Source organism: Bufo gargarizans, chromosome 1 (genome assembly GCF_014858855.1).
Source record: "Bufo gargarizans isolate SCDJY-AF-19 chromosome 1, ASM1485885v1, whole genome shotgun sequence".
NCBI lineage: Eukaryota > Metazoa > Chordata > Amphibia > Anura > Bufonidae > Bufo > Bufo gargarizans.
The window spans coordinates 101109132-101130657 of record NC_058080.1 but is presented as its reverse complement, the minus strand read 5'-3'; the positions used below and the strand labels follow the sequence as shown (position 1 = coordinate 101130657).

The 21526-nt window shown below is 45.3% G+C and overlaps 1 protein-coding gene across 2 annotated transcripts in view; it reads right to left on the bottom strand.

Moving 5' to 3' along the window:
- Window positions 1-13905, bottom strand: part of CLCN3 (chloride voltage-gated channel 3) — a 68983-nt gene extending 55078 nt beyond the window's left edge. For both annotated transcript variants that reach the window (XM_044297117.1, XM_044297123.1), the window contains exon 1: window positions 13716-13905. In XM_044297117.1, the coding sequence (XP_044153052.1) occupies window positions 13716-13794 (79 nt within the window). In that variant the 5' untranslated portion in view covers window positions 13795-13905. The remainder of the gene's footprint in view (window positions 1-13715) is intronic.
- Between the last annotated feature and the right edge of the window lie 7621 nt (window positions 13906-21526).

The following is a 21526-nucleotide window of genomic DNA, read 5'->3' as shown; positions in this document are numbered from 1 at the left end:
ACCCTCGTAGGTGCCCTGCTAGCTCAGCCTTTTCTTCGCTTCCCCCCGCCCATCCTTTCCCTCTGACCGCCTATCTACTAACTTGTTGTTTCGCCGAGATCCCGCACCTGCGCACTCAGTCCGTCGGCCGGCGCATGCACACTGCGATGCCCATTCCTTATACGGCATCACAGTAATTAATGCGCATGCGCCGGCTGACGGAATGAGTGCGCAGGTGCGGGATCTCTGCGATATAACAAGTTAGTAGATAGGCGGTCAGAGAGAAAGGATGGGCGGGCGGAGGGAAGGAAGGGGCGGGGGAAGCGAAGAAAAGGCTGAGCTAGCAGGGCACCTACGAGGGTAACGCCGCCCCTGGGCACTTGCGAGCCCTCATTTGCATATGTTACAAAGATGTTTTTTGACGGTTTTATAAGTCCAGGACTGATGCTAAAGGTAACGTTTTTATTAACTGTAAGCATGCTAGAAAGCTATGGGACGGGTTACAAACGTGAAATGCTGATGACAGACTCCCTTTAAAAGAGAAAACCAAACTGACAAACATATCCAATCTACAGGCAACCAGATAAAAAGCTAAATTAAAACATGAGCCCCTGAATAAAGCATATTTGCATAGGAAATCATAAGACAAGAAAAACCCATGACCAACAAGCTCTCACAACAGCAGCAAATCTACTAGCTCTCCAGGGCGGCAGGTGGCCTTATCTTCAGTGAGCAGGTCCTTGACAATAGGACAGGAATAGATGCCATCTACCCTATAAACCCACTGAAAATACATGGTTAATCATTACCTTTAACAGGATGTAGAACAAAGTTCGGACGGCCACATTCACATACATGTATACACACTCCTACACTTCCCATTTACACGCACAGAACTACTCACATAGGAGATGACCATTTTGCAGAACGTGTTCATGAATATCGCATATTTAGAGGTATGAGGCGGCACTGCTGGTATATACCACTCACAGGTACGGGACGTAGGACTGTGTGACCCAGTCAAATAGTGCAATAGATTGTGGTGCTCTGCTATCTAAAAAGTCTACAGTATACCATAAGACAATCCAAATGGAGAAAGAATAATGATAGCGGCACTCACCAAATTGCAGCAAGATTCTTCTTTATTGCAAAATCGAAGTGGAAGTTACAGCGGGCTGGGGTGGACCAATGCGCGGAAACACTGAGTGATCAGCTGGCGACAGCAGTTTTGCGCACCAGGTGAATGTCGGGTGAATGCCAGAAAAAAATAAAAGAAAAATGCAAGAACTGACCTCACCTACCCCAAAAATGTATGTGCCTCAACAAGCCCTAACACAACACCATCAATAGAAAAAAAAATGGGGACAAATAGTAAAAGCAAAAAAAAAAATATATATATATATATATATATATATATATATATATATATATAAACACCAAAAAGAGCTCCAGCAGCACAAGACACTAAAGAAAAAAGGGTGCAAAAAAATCCTCAAAGCCGCAGGCTCAGACGGCTAACCGTAGATATAAATAACAAAAAAATGAGGCAGCACTCCAAACATCAGGTGAAGAAGATAGTGGATCCTTTATTCCCCTCTGCAACGTTTCAAACGCTCAATGCTTGATAAAGACCGCATTGAGCGGTTGAAACATTGCAGAGGGGAATAAAGGATCCACTATCTTCTTCACCTGACGTTTGGAGTGCTGCCTCATTTTTTTGTTATATATATATATATATATATATATATATATATATACATACACACACACACACACACATATATACATACACATATACATAAAGAAGAATCTTGCTGCAATTTGGCGAGTGCCGCTATCATTATTCTTTCTCCATTTGGATGTTCATGAATATCTCTGTTGTAGGAATAGCATGCAGGCGACCAACCAAAACCACAGTGAAAAAAGTCCTAGTAAACACAAGACAGGAGGCATGGTGTGGCACCAAAAGGATTGTGCATTTTAGACACTTCCATTATTCTGTGGGTTAGTAAGATTAGAGTCTACGTTTAGATACCAAGTTTATCTAGTCTATAACCCTTATGAATCAGCATTTTCTGACAGCCACAACTTTTTTATGTTTCCATCTACAGCTGTGTAAGGCTTTTTTTCATTAAAGGGAGAGCTGTAATTTATATTAATACCATTTTGGGCTACTTTTTGATCACTGTAATTATTGGGAGGCGATTTTCCACAGTTTTTATTTTTTGTGCCTGCAACGCTGCCCACAGTGCAGGACAAATACTTTCATATTTGAACTGTTCTTACATTTTCAGACACAATGGCATCAATGCTCATATATGTTGTTCTTTCATTTTGTAAAATGGGTTAGATTTTTTTATTTTTCAAAAACTACCTTTTCTACTTTACTTTTTGCATGTTCCATTCCCCTAGGGGAACTAAAAATAATTGTTAAATCATTTATACCATACTAGGTCCTTGGGGGTCTGCCATGTATAGAAGCCTATTAGGCCCATAGGCAGGGTCTAACAGGCAAAGCATCAATACTGACAGGTACAATGACAACACTGCATCATACCAGCAATTACAAAAAAATAAAAAGTTTTAGAAAAAAAAAAAAAAACACACTATAAAAATGATCATTCTGTCAGGTAAATGCCATAAAAAAAAAAAGGCCTAACACAACACCATAAAAAAAAAAAAAAGAAAAAAAAAAAAGGGGGACAAATAGTAAAAGCAATTAAAATGTAAAAAAATAAATAATTTATACACATATATATACACACACACATATACACACACACACACACACACACACACACATATTGGATACCTTTTAAAGGGGTTATCCGGGCTTTTAATTGACGACCTAGCAAAGCACCAGCAGCGAGCGTCATACAGCTGATCAGCCCCTAGCAATTTGATACTGATGACCTACCCTGAAGATAGGTCATCGATATTAAAGCCCCTTTAATGGCTTTAACTGAAAAAGATGACAAAATAGCAAGCTTTGGAGACTACTCAGGTCTCTTCATCGGCTCTACTTTTAAGACCTGAGTACTCTCTAAACATTGAAATTTTATTTTTGATTGATCCATCACTGCTTCTCAGTAATTAAAGTGGTTCTCCAGAAATTAGGAAAATGAAAATTCTGTCACCTTGTTTTAGCCTATAGAGCTGCGGACATGCACTGCCAGATCACCGCTAGCATGTTCGCAATATACTTGTCCCATATCTCTGTGTGCTTTTATTGTATTTAAAAAATGATTTTATAGATATGTAAGTGAGCCTGGCAATGTGCCCAAGGGGCTGTACTAACCTTCCTGGTGCCCAGCCACGCCCCCCTGTGAAGGAGCCCAGCACCGCCTGCGTCCTCCGAATCTCCTCCTATCTCACAGTTAGTTGGCCGTAATCTCAGCGCAGTTCCTTCCTGAGGCTGATGCCAGCACAGGGAAGGAACACTTAGCCGGTACTGCGCATGCGCGAGCTCGCGAGATTACGGAGCTAAAACTTACCAGGAAAGATTAAAGGCGAGAAGAGTGATTTGTGCCTGAAAACACACGATAAGGTACCTCTTTGGCGCACAGGAACGACCAGTTTCAAGGTTTTTTGGTATAAATACTATTTATTGTTCAGTTGACAAGGCGTTTCGGAGTTTATAACTCCTTTTTCAAGTCTTGGGGGCGCCAACAGGCAAGAGGTGGCCGGGTGGCTGATGTGTGCTGCTGCCAGACACAGCAGCAGCACACATCAGCCACCCGGCCACCTCTTGCCTGTTGCCCCTTGCTGTTGGCGCCCCCAAGACTTGAAAAAGGAGTTATAAACTCCGAAACGCCTTGTCAACTGAACAATAAATAGTATTTATACCAAAAAACCTTGAAACTGCGGTCGTCCCTGTGCGCCAAAGAGGTACCTTATCGTGTTTTCGGACACAAATCACTCTTCTCGCCCCTAACATTCCCTAGGAGTTTTTGGCAACTCCATCCAAAGGGACTGAACGGGTACCGGCAGCACGGACCTCCCTCACCCTCCCAACCTTTGGTGTGTCTAACCTGTTGTGCGCTTACACCTGCACAACACTCAAAAGGTGAGCACATTCAATTCATCACGTTTATCTGCTTATCATCGCTTACTACCCTATGAGCGCCTCTCCCTTTTCTCTCTTGCCATAATTGCAGGAAAGATTAAAGGACCTTAACATGTATAGCTTGGAAGAAAGATGAGAGGGGATATGATAGAAACTTTTAAATACATAAAGGGAATCAGCAAGGTAAAAGAGGAGAGAACATTTAAAAGAAAAACTGCTACAAGAGGACATTGTTTTAAATTAGAGGGGCAAAGGATTAAAAATAATAGCAGGAAGTATTACTTTACTGAGAGAGTAGTGGATGCATGGAATAGCCTTCCTGCAGAAGTGGTAGCTGCAAATACAGTGAAGGAGTTTAAGCATGCATGGGATAGGCATAAGGCCATCCTTCATATAAGGCTACTTTCACACTAGTGTTCGATCGGATCCGTTCTGAACGGATCCACTCATATTAATGCAGACGGTGGCTCCGTTCAGAACAGATCCGTCTGCATTATATTGGCAAAAAATGGCTAAGTGTGAAATTAGCCTGAGCGGATCCGTCCAGACATTTACATTGAAAGTCAATGGGGGACGGATCCGTTTGAAGATTGAGCCATATTGTGGCATCTTCAAACGGATCCGTCCCCATTGACTTACATTGTAAGTCTGGACGGATCCGCACGCCTCCGCACGGCCAGGCGGACACCCGAACGCTGCAAGCAGCGTTCAGGTGTCCGCCTGCTGAGCGGAGCGGAGGCTGAACGCCGCCAGACTGATGCAGTCTGAGCAGATCCGCATCCATTCAGACTGCATCAGGGCTGGACGGAAGCGTTCGGGTCCGCTCGTGAGCCCCTTCAAACGGAGCTCACGAGCGGACAGCCGAACGCTAGTGTGAAACTAGCCTAAGATAGGGCCAGGGGCTATCCATAGTATTCAGTATATTGGGCAGACTAGATCCTAACTTCTACAAACCTATGAATACAGAATCAACCTAATCAAACTAATATGAATAATATGAGTTGTGATTCTAAAAATCTTCATCTACTTGCATATTATAAGTTATACCAGCAAGAATTAGTCATTTATGTAGAAAACTATGATTTAAATCAAGCCTTACTGACTAGTGATTTAAATAATTTTGATTTAAATCAAATCCACCCTGTCCTGAATACAGCTGATAAGATCTTCAGGTGAATCTCTCTAGGAATGAAGTTCATGAGGAGACATTAAGTACAGAGAGGACAGGTAATGGGGAGCTGTGTTAATGGAGACTACATACAAGTGCTGCTGTTCATTATCTACACCCCCACTATCCTCGCTGTACTTCATGTCTCCTAATTCCTACAGAAATTAATCTGAAGATTATATTAAAATGTATTCAGGATTAGGGATCGACAGATATTGATTTTTAGACTCGATAATTTATACCGATATTCTGTGAATTTTCATTCCTACACAAATCTGCTGAAAATGAATAAGTTTATTGTTAACGTGTAGGTATTTTTTGTAAATCTTTCTTTCATTTATACCTAATATTTTTTTACTATTAGCCCCCTTAGGGACTAGAACCCTTGTCCTATTCACCCTGATAGATCTCCATCTGGGTGAAGAGGACTTCACACCGTCCCTGCTGCTCTGTGCACACAGCAGCTGACTATGGCAGCCAGGGCTTCAATAGCATGGCTGTCATGGTAACCGATCGGAGCCCTAGGCTTAGGCCTCATGCACACGACCGTTTTTTTTTAAGGTCCGCAAAAACGTGGTCCGTAGGTCCGTGACCGTTTTTTCGTCCGTGGGTCTTCCTTGATTTTTGGAGGATCCACGGACATGAAAAATGAAAAAAATAATCAAAGTCAAGTTTGCCATTGAAATGATAGGAAAAAACGTACACGGATCACGGATGACAATCTTGTGTGCATCCGTGTTTTTTCACGGACCCATTGACTTGAATGGGTCAGTGAACCGTTGGCCGTGAAAAAAATAGGACAGGTCATATTTTTTTCACGGCCAGGAAACACGGATCACGGATGCGGCTGTCAAACGGTGCATTTTCCGATTTTTCCACGGACCCATTGAAAGTCAATGGGTCCGCGAAAAAAAACGGAAAAAGGCACAACGGCCACGGATGCACACAACGGTCGTGTGCATGAGGCCTTACACTGCTGGTGCTCCGATCTAAACTGCCACTGAGGAGGAGGGAAGAGGGGACCCTGTGCCCACTGCCACCATCGTCGGGAGGCGGCTATGTGATTCTGCAGCCAGCTCCCGCCTCCTGTATATGAATGAATGAGAGAGTTATCTTCATTGGTGGTGCAGTGGCCATAGCCCCGCCCCTCTTCTTGTCCTCTCTCCTCTCATTGTTGGCAGCGGCAGCACAGGGGGGAGGGAGATACTGCAGGGGTGCACTGAGAGCGTCGTCAGCAGCGCGATCCGTTTCCCCGAAACGTTATCGGAATATCGGCAAAATAGATGCAGATACCGATAACGTTCAAAACCCTGAATATATCGGCTGATAATATCGCTAAAACCGATGATCGGTCGATCCCTATTCAGGATCATAATCCCTGACACGTAAGAGAGGAAGATAGTGCAGCTCTTTAACCACTTCAGCCCCGCTAGCTGAAACCCCCTTCATGACCAGAGCACTTTTTACACTTCGGCACTACACTACTTTCACCGTTTATCGCTCGGTCATGCAACTTACCACCCAAATGAATTTTACCTCCTTTTCTTCTCACTAATAGAGCTTTCATTTGGTGGTATTTTATTGCTGCTGACATTTTTACTTTTTTTGTTATTAATCGAAATGTAACGATTTTTTTGCAAAAAAATGACATTTTTCACTTTCAGCTGTAAAATTTTGCAAAAAAAACGACATCCATATATAAATTTTTCGCTAAATTTATAGTTCTACATGTCTTTGATAAAAAAAAAATGTTTGGGCAAAAAAAAAAATGGTTTGGGTAAAAGTTATAGCGTTTACAAACTATGGTACAAAAATGTGAATTTCCGCTTTTTGAAGCAGCTCTGACTTTCTGAGCACCTGTCATGTTTCCTGAGGTTCTACAATGCCCAAACAGTAGAAAAACCCCACAAATGACCCCATTTCGGAAAGTAGACACCCTAAGGTATTCGCTGATGGGCATAGTGAGTTCATAGAACTTTTTATTTTTTGTCACAAGTTAGCGGAAAATGATGAAGATTTTTAATTTTTTTCTTACAAAGTCTCATATTCCACTAACTTGCGACAAAAAATAAAAAATTCTAGGAACTCGCCATGCCCCTCACGGAATACCTTGGGGTGTCTTCTTTCCAAAATGGGGTCACTTGTGGGGTAGTTATACTGCCCTGGCAATTTAGGGGCCCAAATGTGTGAGAAGAACTTTGCAATCAAAATCTGTAAAAAATGACCGGTGAAATCCGAAAGGTGCACTTTGGAATATGTGCCCCTTTGCCCACCTTGGCTGCAAAAAAGTGTCACACATCTGGTATCGCCGTACTCAGGAGAAGTTGGGGAATGTGTTTTGGGGTGTCATTTTACATATACCCATGCTGGGTGAGAGAAATATCTTGGCAAAAGACAACTTTTCCAATTTTTTTATACAAAGTTGGCATTTGACCAGGGCACTGTTCAGCGCAGCGCTTCAGAGCGGGGACCGCAGAAGCCGCCCAGCAAACTGAATATTCATGAGCTGGGCTGCGCTTCAAAGCGGCAGTTGGGGGAGGCTGGCGGGGCGCAAGAGAGGTGAAACGCCGCCCCTTGGGCAGATTGAAGACTGTTGGAGCAGGACTGCAAAGGAGGAGCTGGGCACATCGCTAATGAAAGCAAAGGAGGAGCTGGGCACATCGCTGATGAAAGCAAAGGAGGAGCTGGGCACATCGCTGATGAAAGCAAAGGAGGAGCTGGGCACGAACGGCGGCGGGCGGCATCTTGGAGACATGAGCGTCCTCCTGGGCACCTTAATCTGATGAATGACAGGTTAGATAAAACGTTTTTTACACTAAATGAGCCTACAGATTTAGCTTATAAGACCACATTAGGAATCACAAGGGCACCATGCACATAACCATATTTTTGAATGTGGGGGTCAAAAACTGGTGACAGAATCCCTTTAAATATAGATCGTGAGATGGAAAAAGTAAAAGTAAAAAAAAAAAAAAAGTCAATGGAGGACGGATCCGTTTTCTATTGTGTCATAGAAAACGGATCCGTCCCCATTGACTTACATTGAGTGTCAGGACCGATCCGTTGGCTCAGTTTCTTCAGAGCGGAATGGAGACTGAACGGATCCTTTTCCATTCAGATTGCATTGGGGCTAAACTGATCCGTTTTGGACCGCTTGTGAGAGCCCTGAACGGATCTCACAAACGGAAACCAAAACGCGAGTGTGAAAGTAGCCTTAAGCAATAGGTAGTTATCGGATGACACGTTCACTTTACATTATTTATATAACTAGTCTATTCTGGTTTACAGATCCAGAAAAACCACCTGAACTGGTCCTTCAGGTTGGGGACACCACACATTGCCAAATGTCAGGAACTGGAAGTAGGTGAAATAAATAACTTTCAGTCCTCAATAGTCCGTGCCCAAATCCGTGAGAAGGTGGTCAGTGATGCCTCAGTGTCTGTTTTTTGCTGTCTATCCATGAAACGGATGCAACACAGATGGCATCCGTGGCTTTCACGGACCCATAGACTATAATAGGCATGATGGATCCGTCACCATGTACAAAATAGAGCACGGACTGTGGTGAAACACTGATGTGTGAATACACACATTCAAATGAATGCTGACGTGCGCTGTCTGTGGAGAACACCGACGTGTGAATGAGGCTTAAGACGTTTTTTGTTTTTTTTTCTTCCTCCTTCCGCTGCGAAGGTACATTCCTTAATCTGACGCGTGGGGGAGGGTAGACCGTTTGTAAAAAGACGTTACACTGTTTCCACCTGGCTTTGTGGCTACTTCACAGCCTTTCTCTCAGGGCAGAGGCTACTTTAAAGGGGCAGTCCGAGATAAACCACACAACGTCACAAAATAAAAATAAAAACTTATACAATCACCTGTTATTTCTCCACCACTGTTCTCTGTTCACTACTTCCATCTCAAATGCGGTGGGACTTGCACCTATCAGACAATGGGGGCATATCCTGTCAGACAGGAATACCCCATTAATGCTATTTTTGTTTTAGCTTCATGCGTTGCTGTTACCAGCATATGTGCAGCTAGTAGTGTAAAGTGGGCAACCCCTTTAGAACAGCACACACAAGGGACAATCGGGTGTGTGGAGCGGGCTGAGACAACTTGATATGAGGCGGCTGCAGGCAGTGTAATACAGACGACACCTGCTTGCAGTCACGGATTAGAGAGAACTCTAAATCCGGGTAATATAAAAGGGTACGCAATGTTCAGTTGACAGAAAACACATTAGTTTCTCAATAGTGACTGTAGGGCTGGGCGATTATGGCCAAAATCTAAATTGTGGTCAACTGAACATTTTACCTTGATTAGGATTAAGGATTAGCAAATCGACTTCGGATAAAACATCAGAAGTCGATTCGCATAAAACTTTGTTCCAATACTGTACGGAGCAGGAGCTTTTCTGCGAATCGACTTCAGATGTTTCATCTGAAGTCAATTTGCTCATCCCTAATTACGATTAATGAATTATTATTTTGGATCCCCCCCCCCCACCATAGGTAATTGGCTGCAGTTGGAGCGGGCGAGAGGAAGCAGTTGCAGCCGGCGAGTGGAGGCAGCAGCGGCTGCAGTTGCAGCCGGCGAGTGGAGGCAGCAGCGGCTGCAGTTGCAGCCGGCGAGTGGAGGCAGCAGCGGCTGCAGTTGCAGCCGGCGAGTGGAGGCAGCAGCGGCTGCAGTTGCAGCCGGCGAGTGGAGGCAGCAGCGGCTGCAGTTGCAGCCGGCGAGTGGAGGCAGCAGCGGCTGCAGTTGCAGCCGGCGAGTGGAGGCAGCAGCGGCTGCAGTTGCAGCCGGCGAGTGGAGGCAGCAGCGGCTGCAGTTGCAGCCGGCGAGTGGAGGCAGCAGCGGCTGCAGTTGCAGCCGGCGAGTGGAGGCAGCAGCGGCTGCAGTTGCAGCCGGCGAGTGGAGGCAGCAGCGGCTGCAGTTGCAGCCGGCGAGTGGAGGCAGCAGCGGCTGCAGTTGCAGCCGGCGAGTGGAGGCAGCAGCGGCTGCAGTTGCAGCCGGCGAGTGGAGGCAGCAGCGGCTGCAGTTGCAGCCGGCGAGTGGAGGCAGCAGCGGCTGCAGTTGCAGCCGGCGAGTGGAGGCAGCAGCGGCTGCAGTTGCAGCCGGCGAGTGGAGGCAGCAGCGGCTGCAGTTGCAGCCGGCGAGTGGAGGCAGCAGCGGCTGCAGTTGCAGCCGGCGAGTGGAGGCAGCAGCGGCTGCAGTTGCAGCCGGCGAGTGGAGGCAGCAGCGGCTGCAGTTGCAGCCGGCGAGTGGAGGCAGCAGCGGCTGCAGTTGCAGCCGGCGAGAGGAGGCAGCAGCGGCTGCAGTTGCAGCCGGCGAGAGGAGGCAGCAGCGGCTGCAGTTGCAGCCGGCGAGAGGAGGCAGCAGCGGCTGCAGTTGCAGCCGGCGAGAGGAGGCAGCAGCGGCTGCAGTTGCAGCCGGCGAGAGGAGGCAGCAGCGGCTGCAGTTGCAGCCGGCGAGAGGAGGCAGCAGCGGCTGCAGTTGCAGCCGGCGAGAGGAGGCAGCAGCGGCTGCAGTTGCAGCCGGCGAGAGGAGGCAGCAGCGGCTGCAGTTGCAGCCGGCGAGAGGAGGCAGCAGCGGCTGCAGTGTAGACGAGATGTCAGCCATGATGCTGTCTTGGGGCCTCCTTCCCACATGCTTCAAGCAAGGCTTGGATATGTGATGTCAGCAACTTCTGAGAGATTAGTCAGACAGGGGACTCGCTTTGACCTCCAGTCCCCCAACCTCCAAAAGTAAAATAGTTATGACTCTTGGAAGGCTGAAAAAAAGTGCCCTGGTCCCAAAGGGGTTAAACATTTAGCTAGGCCATTAACGATGCCCTGTGTTGGGGGTCTGTGGATGGCACTGTTATGAGGTGGGGGGGGGGGGGGGGTCTGTGGATGGCACTGTTATAAATATCATTAAAAAAAAAAGTATTTTGGCAAAAAGGCAGTTTCGGGTTTCGGTCAAGGGCATCCTGAATTTTCGGTTTCGGACCAGAATTTTCATTTCGGTGCACCCCTAGTATACACCAATATAAAACATAAGTAGTCATGAAATTCCCTGAAAACTCTTAGGCCCCTTTCACACGGGCGAGTATTCCGCACGGGTGCGATGCGTGAGGTGAACGCATTGCACCCGCACTGAATCCAGACCCATTGATTTCTATGGGGCCATGCACATGAGCGTTGGTTTTCACATTTGCGTGTAAATCGCAGCATGCTCTATATTGTGTGATTTCCACGCAACGCAGACCCCATAGAAGTGAATGGGGCTGCGTAAAAATCGCAAGCAAGTGCGGATGCAGTGCGATTGTGTCACACGGTTGCTAGGAGACAATCGGGATAGGGACCCGATCATTTTATTATTTTCCCTTATAACATGGTTATAAGGGAAAATAATAGCATTCTAAAAACAGAATGCATAGTACAATAGGGCTGGAGTGGTTAAAAAAATAAAAAATAATTTAACGCACCATAATCCACTTGCTCGCACAGCCGGCATCTCCATCTGTCTTCTTTGCCGATTGCAGGAAAAGGACCTGTGGTGACGTCACTCCGGTCATCACATGGGCCATCACATGATCTTTTACCATGGTGATGGATCATGTGATGACTGGAGTGACATCATCACAGGTCCTTTTCCTGCAATCAGCAAAGAAGACGACAGAAGAGATGCCGACTGCGCGAACAAGTGGATTAAAGAGGACCTTTCACTAGAATAAAACATCTAAACTAACTATACAGACATGGAGAGCGGAGCCCAGGGATCTCCCTGCACTTACTGTTATATACCTGGGCGCCGCTCCGTTCTCCCGGTATCTTCATAGTTAGGCTCCACCCAGTTGAACCTGCTGGCGTCTCCTCCCATGCTGCAGCGCTGGCCAATTGCAGCACTCAGCTCATAGCCTGAGAGGAAAAAAAAAGCCTCTCAGGCTATGAGCTGAGCACTGCGATTGGCCAGCGCTGCAGCATGGGAGGAGACGCCAGCAAGTTCCACTGGGTGGAGCCTAACATATGAAGATACCGGAGGCTATACCGGGAGAACGGAGCGGCGACCCAGGTATAACAGTAAGTGCAGGGAGATCCCTGGGCGCCGCTCTACATGTCTGTATAGTTAGTTTAGATTTTTTATTCTAGTGAAAGGTCCTCTTTAAGGTGAGTTAAAAAATGTATTTTTATTTATTTTTTTAACCCCTCCAGCCCTATTGTACTATGCATTCTGTATTCAGAATGCTATTATTTTCCCTTATAACAATGTTATAAGGAATAAATAATACAATCTACACAACCCCGAACTTCTGTGAAGAAGTTCGGGTTTGGGTACGAAACATGCCGATTTTTCTCACATCATTACAATGTTTTGCACTCGCACGGAAAAACTGTGCATTTTCCCGCAACGCACCCGCCTCTTATCCAGGCCAAAAATATGACACCCGAGTGAAAGAGGCCTTAGGGTTCAATATTAAATGGATGTGCCATTGGGAGGGCTCTGCCAGCAGGTAAAGTGGCAGCCAGCAAGTATAGAGTTAATAAGACCTACAGAACACTGTGTGCTGTAAATGTGTGCCTGCACAGCAGAGCTGTCTATGTCCCCCTATGTCACTGTACTGTAATGCCCTGTGGATGTTTGCAGGTACAATCACTGTGAACTCAACAGACACAGCAAAGAAACTGGAAAAAGCATCAACGTGACGGAAAGGACCACTCAAAAGGGGAGATGTATCACAACTGGTGTGAAGGAAAACTGGCTGGGTTGCCCATAGCAACCAGATTCCACCTTCCATTTTTAGTGCTCCTTTGGAAAATGAAAGGATCAATCTGATTGGTTGCTATAAAATGTGACCTCACTACAGCAGAGATCCACCTGTACCTGGCATCACATCCACCTGTACCTGGCATCACGTGACCTCACTACAGCCGAGATCCACCTGTACCTGGCATCACGTCCACCTGTACCTGGCATCACTACAGCCGAGATCAACCTGTACCTGGCATCGCGTCCACCTGTACCTGGCATCACGTGACCTCACTACAGCCGAGATCCACCTGTACCTGGCATCACGTCCACCTGTATCTGGCATCACTACAGCCGAGATCCACCTGTACCTGGCATCACATGACCTCACTACAGCCATAGTCTATAAGTGATATTACGGTATTCTATACTACGCATTATATTACACAACATAGTCTATAAATAGTCTCTCACACAGGTTACCGCTGGACTCCGCTGCTCTCACTCATTGTCACACTAGAACTCATATACTATATATACACACATTACACACAATATATTCATTACATACACTATATACACACACTATATCCATTACACACACACACTATATCCATTACATACATTGTATATACACTAGGCCTTCTTCTCCAGGGCACGCAGCTCCATACATAACCCAGCCTACAGGCAGGGAAGGCGCCGCTGCTGCCGCCTCACAAGAAAATGGTCTCCTCCCGGAGAATGACGAGGCGCGCTCGGTAGAGCCATACATACCTCTCTTGTGCAGCTCCCGTAGAGGAATACTGTCCCCTCCCCCGTCATAGGGAAGGTAGGGATCAGATGGGGTCTCCATGGAGGACCCACCGGCGAGCTCACCAGTCCAGCAGCGGTATCAGGAGGCGGCGGGCTCGGGCTGCAGAGCTACCATGTTGTGTGGGCGCTCGCCTCCGTGCAGTGACGGCTCGGTGACGTCACCACGTGACCAGAGGTGGGCCGCTGTAATCTGTGCACACAGCCTCTCACACACGTAGGCGGAGGACGTGGCCGCCAGGCTGAGCTCTGCCCCAGAGACACCAGTTACCCATAGCAACCAAATCCACCTTTCATCTGCCAAAGGAGCTCTGAAAAATGAAAGGTGGAATCTGATTGGTTGCTAGGGGCAGCTAAGCCAATTTTCCTTCACACCAGTTTTGATACATGATACAATTTGGGCAGGTATCTTCCATGATTTGGTACATAGGCTGGGCAGGTAACAGACACCCAGGTGCCTGGCTAGGAGAGGACTCTCCAGAAGGTCCAAGTTCGGACACAACCAGACCCAAAGATCCAGCGAAAGGCCATTTGTAGCTGACTCTTCAGTCAATCACTTCCCACAAAGCTCTTGGAGCGTACGTCCACACGTGGCAAGTCCACATCCTCCACCACTTTCAACCTTTACACGACAAAGGTTAAAAACCCAGCATTAGGGCTCATGCACACAATCATGATGCGAGTCCACGGTAAGATAGGATCTCACTGCATCGGAAATGATGTAGTGTGCTCGGGTCAGGGGATGCCCTGTGGGTATGTTCATACAGGTTTTTTATGTGGAATGTGGATTTGGTGCAGATGCTGCACCCCAAAGAAAAGGGTTTTCCACCCTTGAGGTTTTAAGAACCACGGCAATGAAAACGTAAGTGACGTGTTCATTCTTGGTGCATATTCCTTATCAAATCCACATTCAAACTTCCCATTGAAACGGGCAGGATCAAAAACCGTGTCGGAATATTCATTGTCTCATCACAAACAATGGGGGCATAGCGCTAGGATATGCCCGCATTGTCTTATAGGTCTCAGCAGTGGGTCCTGCACCTATATCGAGAATGGAGCTCCGAAAGTGGTGGAGGAACCCCTAGAATACCGAAGGTTTTTTCATTTTCATTTTCCTTTCCTATTTTCTGTGAGCCATAACTCTTTTATATTTCCAGTCACATAGCTGTATGAGGGCTTATTTGTTTGCGGGACAAGTTGTACTTTCTCATGACACCAATAATTATGGCATAAAGTGTAGTAGTCGAAAGCGGGGAAAATATTCCAATATTTATGTGCAAATAGTGTAAAAATAAATTTAAACTTTGAGAATTTTTTTTTTATTTTTTTTACATCACCATATTCTGCCTCCCATAACTTTTTTATACTTTTTTTTTTTATACTACTGAGCTGTTTAGGGGCTCATTTTTTTCAGGACAATTCCTAGTTTTTATTGATACCATTTTAAAGTGTGCATGACTTTTGGATCACATTTTATTTCATTTTTTGTGGGGTAAGAGAAGCAATGAAAAAATTGCAAACCGGCCATTTTTACCCTTTTTTCCGTTACGCCATTCGCCTCATTGGATTTATTTTATTTTATTATGGGCATTTTCGGTCGCAGTGATACTCAGGATGTTTATATTTGTTATTTAGTATTTATTTTTTTTATACAGAAAGATTTAATTTTTTTATATTTTTTACTTTTTTATTATCATTTTAAGCCTCATAAATTACCTTATAAATGACGTTTTTGTATTTTTTACTTTGACCTATAAGCTATTTAAAAAAATGACAATTTCTTTGCATTTTGCAAATTTCTTATGTTGGCCTGCCATCTGGTTGCAGCATTAATGCTCTGAATTTCTTAATAGAGACTCAGAGCATTCAGCACATGTACTGAAGTCCTGATTGGCCGCACGGGGCTTCAGTACTAAGCCCGGAAGCGATCATGGCAGCTTAGGCCTGGTTCACACCTGAGCGTTTTACAGCCGTTCCTACGCGTTGTAAAACGCTCAACAGGCGAAAACCCATGTTTCCCTATGGGCATGGTTCTCACCTGCGCGTTTTACAGCGCGTACGTATCAAATACGCTCAAGTGTGAACCAGGCCTAAAGCATTTAATTACCGCAGTCGGCATTATTGCCGGTTGCAGTAATTAGCAGCAGGTCTATGCTGTTTAAAACAGCAGAGACTTGCCGGCCATGACGCTCGCTGCACGGGCAAGTGGGTGTCCTGCTTGTACGGCGCTGGTAGCGAAAGGGTTAAAGTTTCACACAGTAAAAGCATTTTTGGAAAGAAAATATCTTTTGTGTTGCCATTTTCTGAAAGCCATATTTTTATTTATTTTTTTACATTTTTTGGCCTATTGTCTTAGGTAGGAGCTTAGTTTTTGCGGGATGAAATGACGGTTTGATTGGTACCGTTTTGGAGCCCGTACGACTTTTTGAACGCTTTTTGTGAGGCAAGGTGACCCAAAAATTTTGGCCACTTTTTTATAAAATTTTTTACGGCGAGCACCTGACAGGTTGGGTCATGTAATTTTTTAATAGAGCAGGTCATTACGGACGTGGAGATACCCAATATGTCTGTTTTTCTTTCTTTTCCTATTTTTATTTTACAATTTTATGTCAATTATGGTAAAGGAGTGTTTTTTTTTTTTACTTGAAACGTATTTTTATTATGTACACTTTTTTTTTTTTTTTTTTTTTTTTTTTTTTTTTTTAACTTTTTTATAACTGTCCCACTGTGCGACTTTTAGGGGTCTGATCCCCTCTACAATGAATTACAATACAGAGCACCGTACATGTACAGCGCTGGGCAGAAAGTCACGTCCCGCAGTGATGTAAATGTACGGCAGAGGTCGGTAAGGGGTTTTTAAATGGTGCTGTTAGAGACTACAAGTTGTCCTGCAAAAACAAAAAAAATTTAATAAAGTTCTGACTCATGGAAAGCAAGGAATAAACAATAAAATGAAAAATAAAAGATAACTGCATCAGGAAGAGGTTAAATGGCCTATAATTTATTTTTTTTATCTACCAAGGGTTGTGACAACTCACAGGGTGGTGAACTGCAGCACCAAATGTAGTATGGAATGGAGTGAGCTCGGCGAGTCCACACCCAACCAGGAAAGGATCCAGCAAGTAGCATAAAACTCTTATTCCAGAAAAGACACGGTTTCATGTCCGCTGACGCGTTTCGATTGATTTATAGCTCTAGGGCTCATGCACACGAACGTATTTTCTTTTCATGTCCATTCCATCTTTCTTGCAGACCGTATGCGGGACCACTCATTTCAATGGGTCCACAAAAAAAAAAAAAACGGAAGTTAATACTCAATGCGCATTCCGCTTCCGCATGTCCATTCCCCAAAATAATAGAACATGTCCTGTTATTTAGAAAAAATATGTGAGGAAGGGCACTCGTATATGGAGGTAAATAGGACACAATTTATTATTAAGATTTCATAAAAAATACAAATACAATATAAAATAGATAAATGCTACCGAGGAAGGGGACAGCATCTCCCCGAAACACGTCTGGCGTAGGACCTTGAAAAATACCCTGTTTCTATAAAACTCAAGTGCACTGAGAAGAAAAGGAACTATTTCTATCCTATTTAAAAAGACTGGAGAACGTCATTCACCTGCGCCTGAAAGGGACGTGGTCTCTATACCGAACCGGACTCTGCAATTAGCAGCAAGAGACACGTGGGACGCGACTAACTCTGCAGCCGGGACGCCGGCGTGTTATGTGGAGGACGGACTCATTCGCAAGCTCCCGCAAGTCATAGGCAAAGGTAAGACCACATAGTGGGTAAAGTTTCTTTGACGTACCACACAGTAACAACGAACTATAATATTACTAAGGACTCTCGCTATAGCGATTTCACCTGGATGTCAATACAGAAATCCTCTAAAGATTGATACAGGAGAGACATAAAAGGAGACTGGTTACTGTTCGCAAGGAAGATCAATCATAGCAGAAAAGTATATAGAGGATATCATTTCTAAGTGCATCAACGACTCCAAACAGGAGATTTAAGCAGCAATACCATTTAGGACCATTTATCACTATAAGTGAAATTATATATATGTGAATACACACTTGGAGAAATAATATTGTATGCAACAGGGACTGATTGCCTTATCCATCCCACCTAACATAAAATTTCAATTCCAGGACTAATTGGCCCTGTGATATAAAGTGGGGATTGCATTGGGTTATCAGCCCCAGTTCCACGAAGTAATACAGGAATTGTTTTATTTCCACTTACAATACCGATTTTTCCGATTGTATTACCTTTTTTTATATAGCATTTATCTATTTTATATTGTATTTGTATTTTTAATGAAATCTTAATAATAAATTGTGTCCTATTTACCTCCATATACGAGTGCCCATCCTCATATATTTTTTCTATTTAAATCCACATTTTGAGGGGTGTACTCAAATAGTGGTTGGTGCACCTACCGTGGGGGAATAGAGGTGAGCGGATCTCTTAACTGCTTTTTCCATGTCCTATTATTGTCCGCATTACAGACAAGGATGGGACTCTCTTTTAGGGGCCAGCTGTTCCATTCCGCAAAATATGGAATGCACACGGACGTCATCTTTTTTTTTGCTGAACGCAAAATACATACAATCGTGTGCATGAGCCCTTACTGCCAGACTAAGGGTCCATTCACACGTCCATAGTTCTGGGTCTGCATCCGTTCCGACAAATGAATAGCAGAACATCAACGTATCTGCCGTACCATCTTATGTTCTCCAAAAACGGATTCTGGACATTGTAAATTACTTTAGTTTCCCAATACGCCATTGAAAGATTGGCCAAAGATGGCGAATATTTAGCTCCCATTGAGATAACTCTTTTCTGCAAAACATAGCGATCACCAAATGTAAAGAAATGTTGTTTCGCAAAAAAAAAAAAAAACACTGTCACCTCCAGGATATAATTACACAAATCTGGTGTATAGCTGCCATGTTGAAATAAATAGTAAGTCAACGCTTCCAATGCAACATGGCGCGGTACGGAGGGATGTAATCGCACTACTCCCTATTATGTGTATACCAGACTGTATCGAATAAGTTGCAACGCACTTCTTTAGAAGCCTGGTATATAATAAAATCAGACCAGGAACCCACCACTGCGATAATAAGGCTAAAGGCTCATGCACATGACAGCTTGTGTTTTGCTGGATCCGTCTCCCATTGACGGATCAGTCTTGGCTATGTTACAGATAATACAAACGGATCAGTTCATGACGGGTCCACACCAAACGCAAGTGTGAAAGTAGCCTTACAGAAAAGAAGGCCCCTAATAGAACAGTCCTATCCTTGTCCGTAATGCGAACAATAATAGGACATGTTCTATTCCTTTGTGGAACGGCCATGCGGACACTGAATACAGAGTGATTTACGTTTTTTTTGAGGACCCATTGAAGTGAATGGTTCCGCATACGGGCTGCATAAAAAAAACGGGACAAACAAAAAATACATTTGTGTTCATAAGCCCTAAGGGGGAGGAGTAATCCCTTTGTGAATTTTAAAAAGGCCACATATTATGGAGGTAATGGGATCCTGGATTTGCATATATTCCACTTGGCTAAATGTAAGCACTCCCAAAACCAAGCCCTCCTCCAGTAAAGAAATGGGCTTACTTGGCAGTATTTCATACACATCCTGATCATTCAATATAACATACACCTATCAGACACTAGCGATATGCCCCCAATGTATGAGGTTACACAACCCCTTTAACCACCTCCCGACCGCTGTACGCACCGATGCGTCCGGGAGGTGGTTGATTTGCTCCTCCTGGACGCATCGGCGCGTCTTCTCGCGAGACGCGAGATTACGTCACAGCCGGCCCGCGCATGCGCATCGCGGGCCGGCATTTCACTGCAGAGTATTTCGTCAGCAGCCTGCCGGCCACGATCATTGGCTGGCAGGTTGCTGATTTTCAAAAAAAAAACAATCAGCAGCCATTTAACCCCACATATTAGTAAATATGATGGGGTTATATGGCTGCTGTGCTCCTCTGCTCCTTCTTTTGGTCGGTTGGTTCCAGCAGAGGAGCACATCATTACTGTGAGTACCCACTACACCACACTTAGCCCCCAGATCACCCCAATTAACCCTTTGATCACCCCTTTGATCGCCCCTGTCAATCACTAGTGAAAGGAAAAAAGTGATCAGTGCAAACTGTCACTTTTTTTTTTCACTGTTATTGACCGTTAGGTTTTAGGTATAGTTTAGGCCCCTTGGTTAGGTAGTTTAGGGATCGGTTAGCGCCCAGCCCACCGCACCGCAGTCCGTTATTCGCTGATTAGCGTATCGCTAATCAGCATTTGTACTTTTATAGTATCTGGAAGTGATCAAAACTGATCACGGTCAGATCTATAATTGTACTAGTGTCACTTTAGTTCTCCCTCCACCCAAAACGCAGTGTTTGCCCGATCAGTCGCCCACACGTGCGTACACCCACGCCCGCCCCACCGCAGTGACAAAAATTTTTTTATTTTTTTGATCGCTGCACATTCACTTTACACGCACTGCGGCGATAAAAAAAATCTGTTTTGATATTTTTTATCAACCGCAGCAGCCTCCGGTACTTCGCTAGCCTCCCATTTGTAAGACAGGCTTGCTTTTTTTTTCTTGGGTAGTCTCAGGGAATACCCCGAAATTTAGTTGCCCACATGTCTAACAGGGGGTATTCTTCTGAAGAGGCCTACAGGCTTCTGACCCAGTCGGATGAGGAGTGGGAACCCTCATCTGATGAATCCAGCGGGTCAGAATACGAACCTGTAGAAAGCAGTGGCTCTCTGACCCAAAGTTCGGACGAGGAGGCTGAGGTCCCTGATAGCACCAGGCGTACCCGGCCCCGTGTCGCTAGACCGCAGGTTGCGCAGGATCCGCTTCAAGAGCAGCAGAGTGGGGCTGGTGCTGTCGGATTACGTGGTGAGGCATACACCAGCAGCCCAGCCCTTCCTGGACCTAGTACCAGCACTGCCGTACAACCTGGTGAAGTAGCGAGCACCAGAAGGGCAGTTGAAGCTGGTACGGTGGCACGTGCAGTAGTGACCCCGTCGCAGCCACCGCAAAGACGTGCCCGTAGAGCCCCTAGAATCCCAGAGGTGCTGGCAAACCCTGATTGGCAGTCCCCAACTTCAGCCGCACCCGTAGTTTTCCCTTTCACCGCCCAGTCTGGAGTTCGGGTTGAGACAGCTCAGATCGATTCGGCCCTGGGATTTTTTGAGCTGTTCTTGACTGCGGAGCTTTTAGACTTAGTCGTGGCAGAGACAAACAGGTATGCCACACAATTTATCACCGCTAACCCGGAAAGCTTTTATGCCCAGCCTTTCCGGTGGAAACCAGTCCAAGTTTCCGAATTTAAAACTTTTCTGGGCCTCCTCCTCAACATGGGCCTGACAAAAAAGCATGAATTGCGGTCATATTGGTCCACGAACCCGATTCATCACATGCCCATGTTCTCTGCTGCTATGTCCTAGACACGATTTGAGGTCATCCTGCGTTTCCTGCACTTTAGTGACAACACCGCCTCCCGTCCCAGGGGCCACCCTGCTTTTGACCGGCTCCACAAAATTCGGCCCCTCATAGACCATTTCAACCAGAAATTTGCAGATTTGTATACCCCTGAGCAAAACATCTGCATAGACGAGTCCCTGATACATTTTACCGGGCGCCTTGGCTTCAAACAATACATCCCAAGCAAGCGCGCCCGGTATGGGGTCAAATTGTATAAGCTCTGTGAAAGGGCCACAGGCTATACC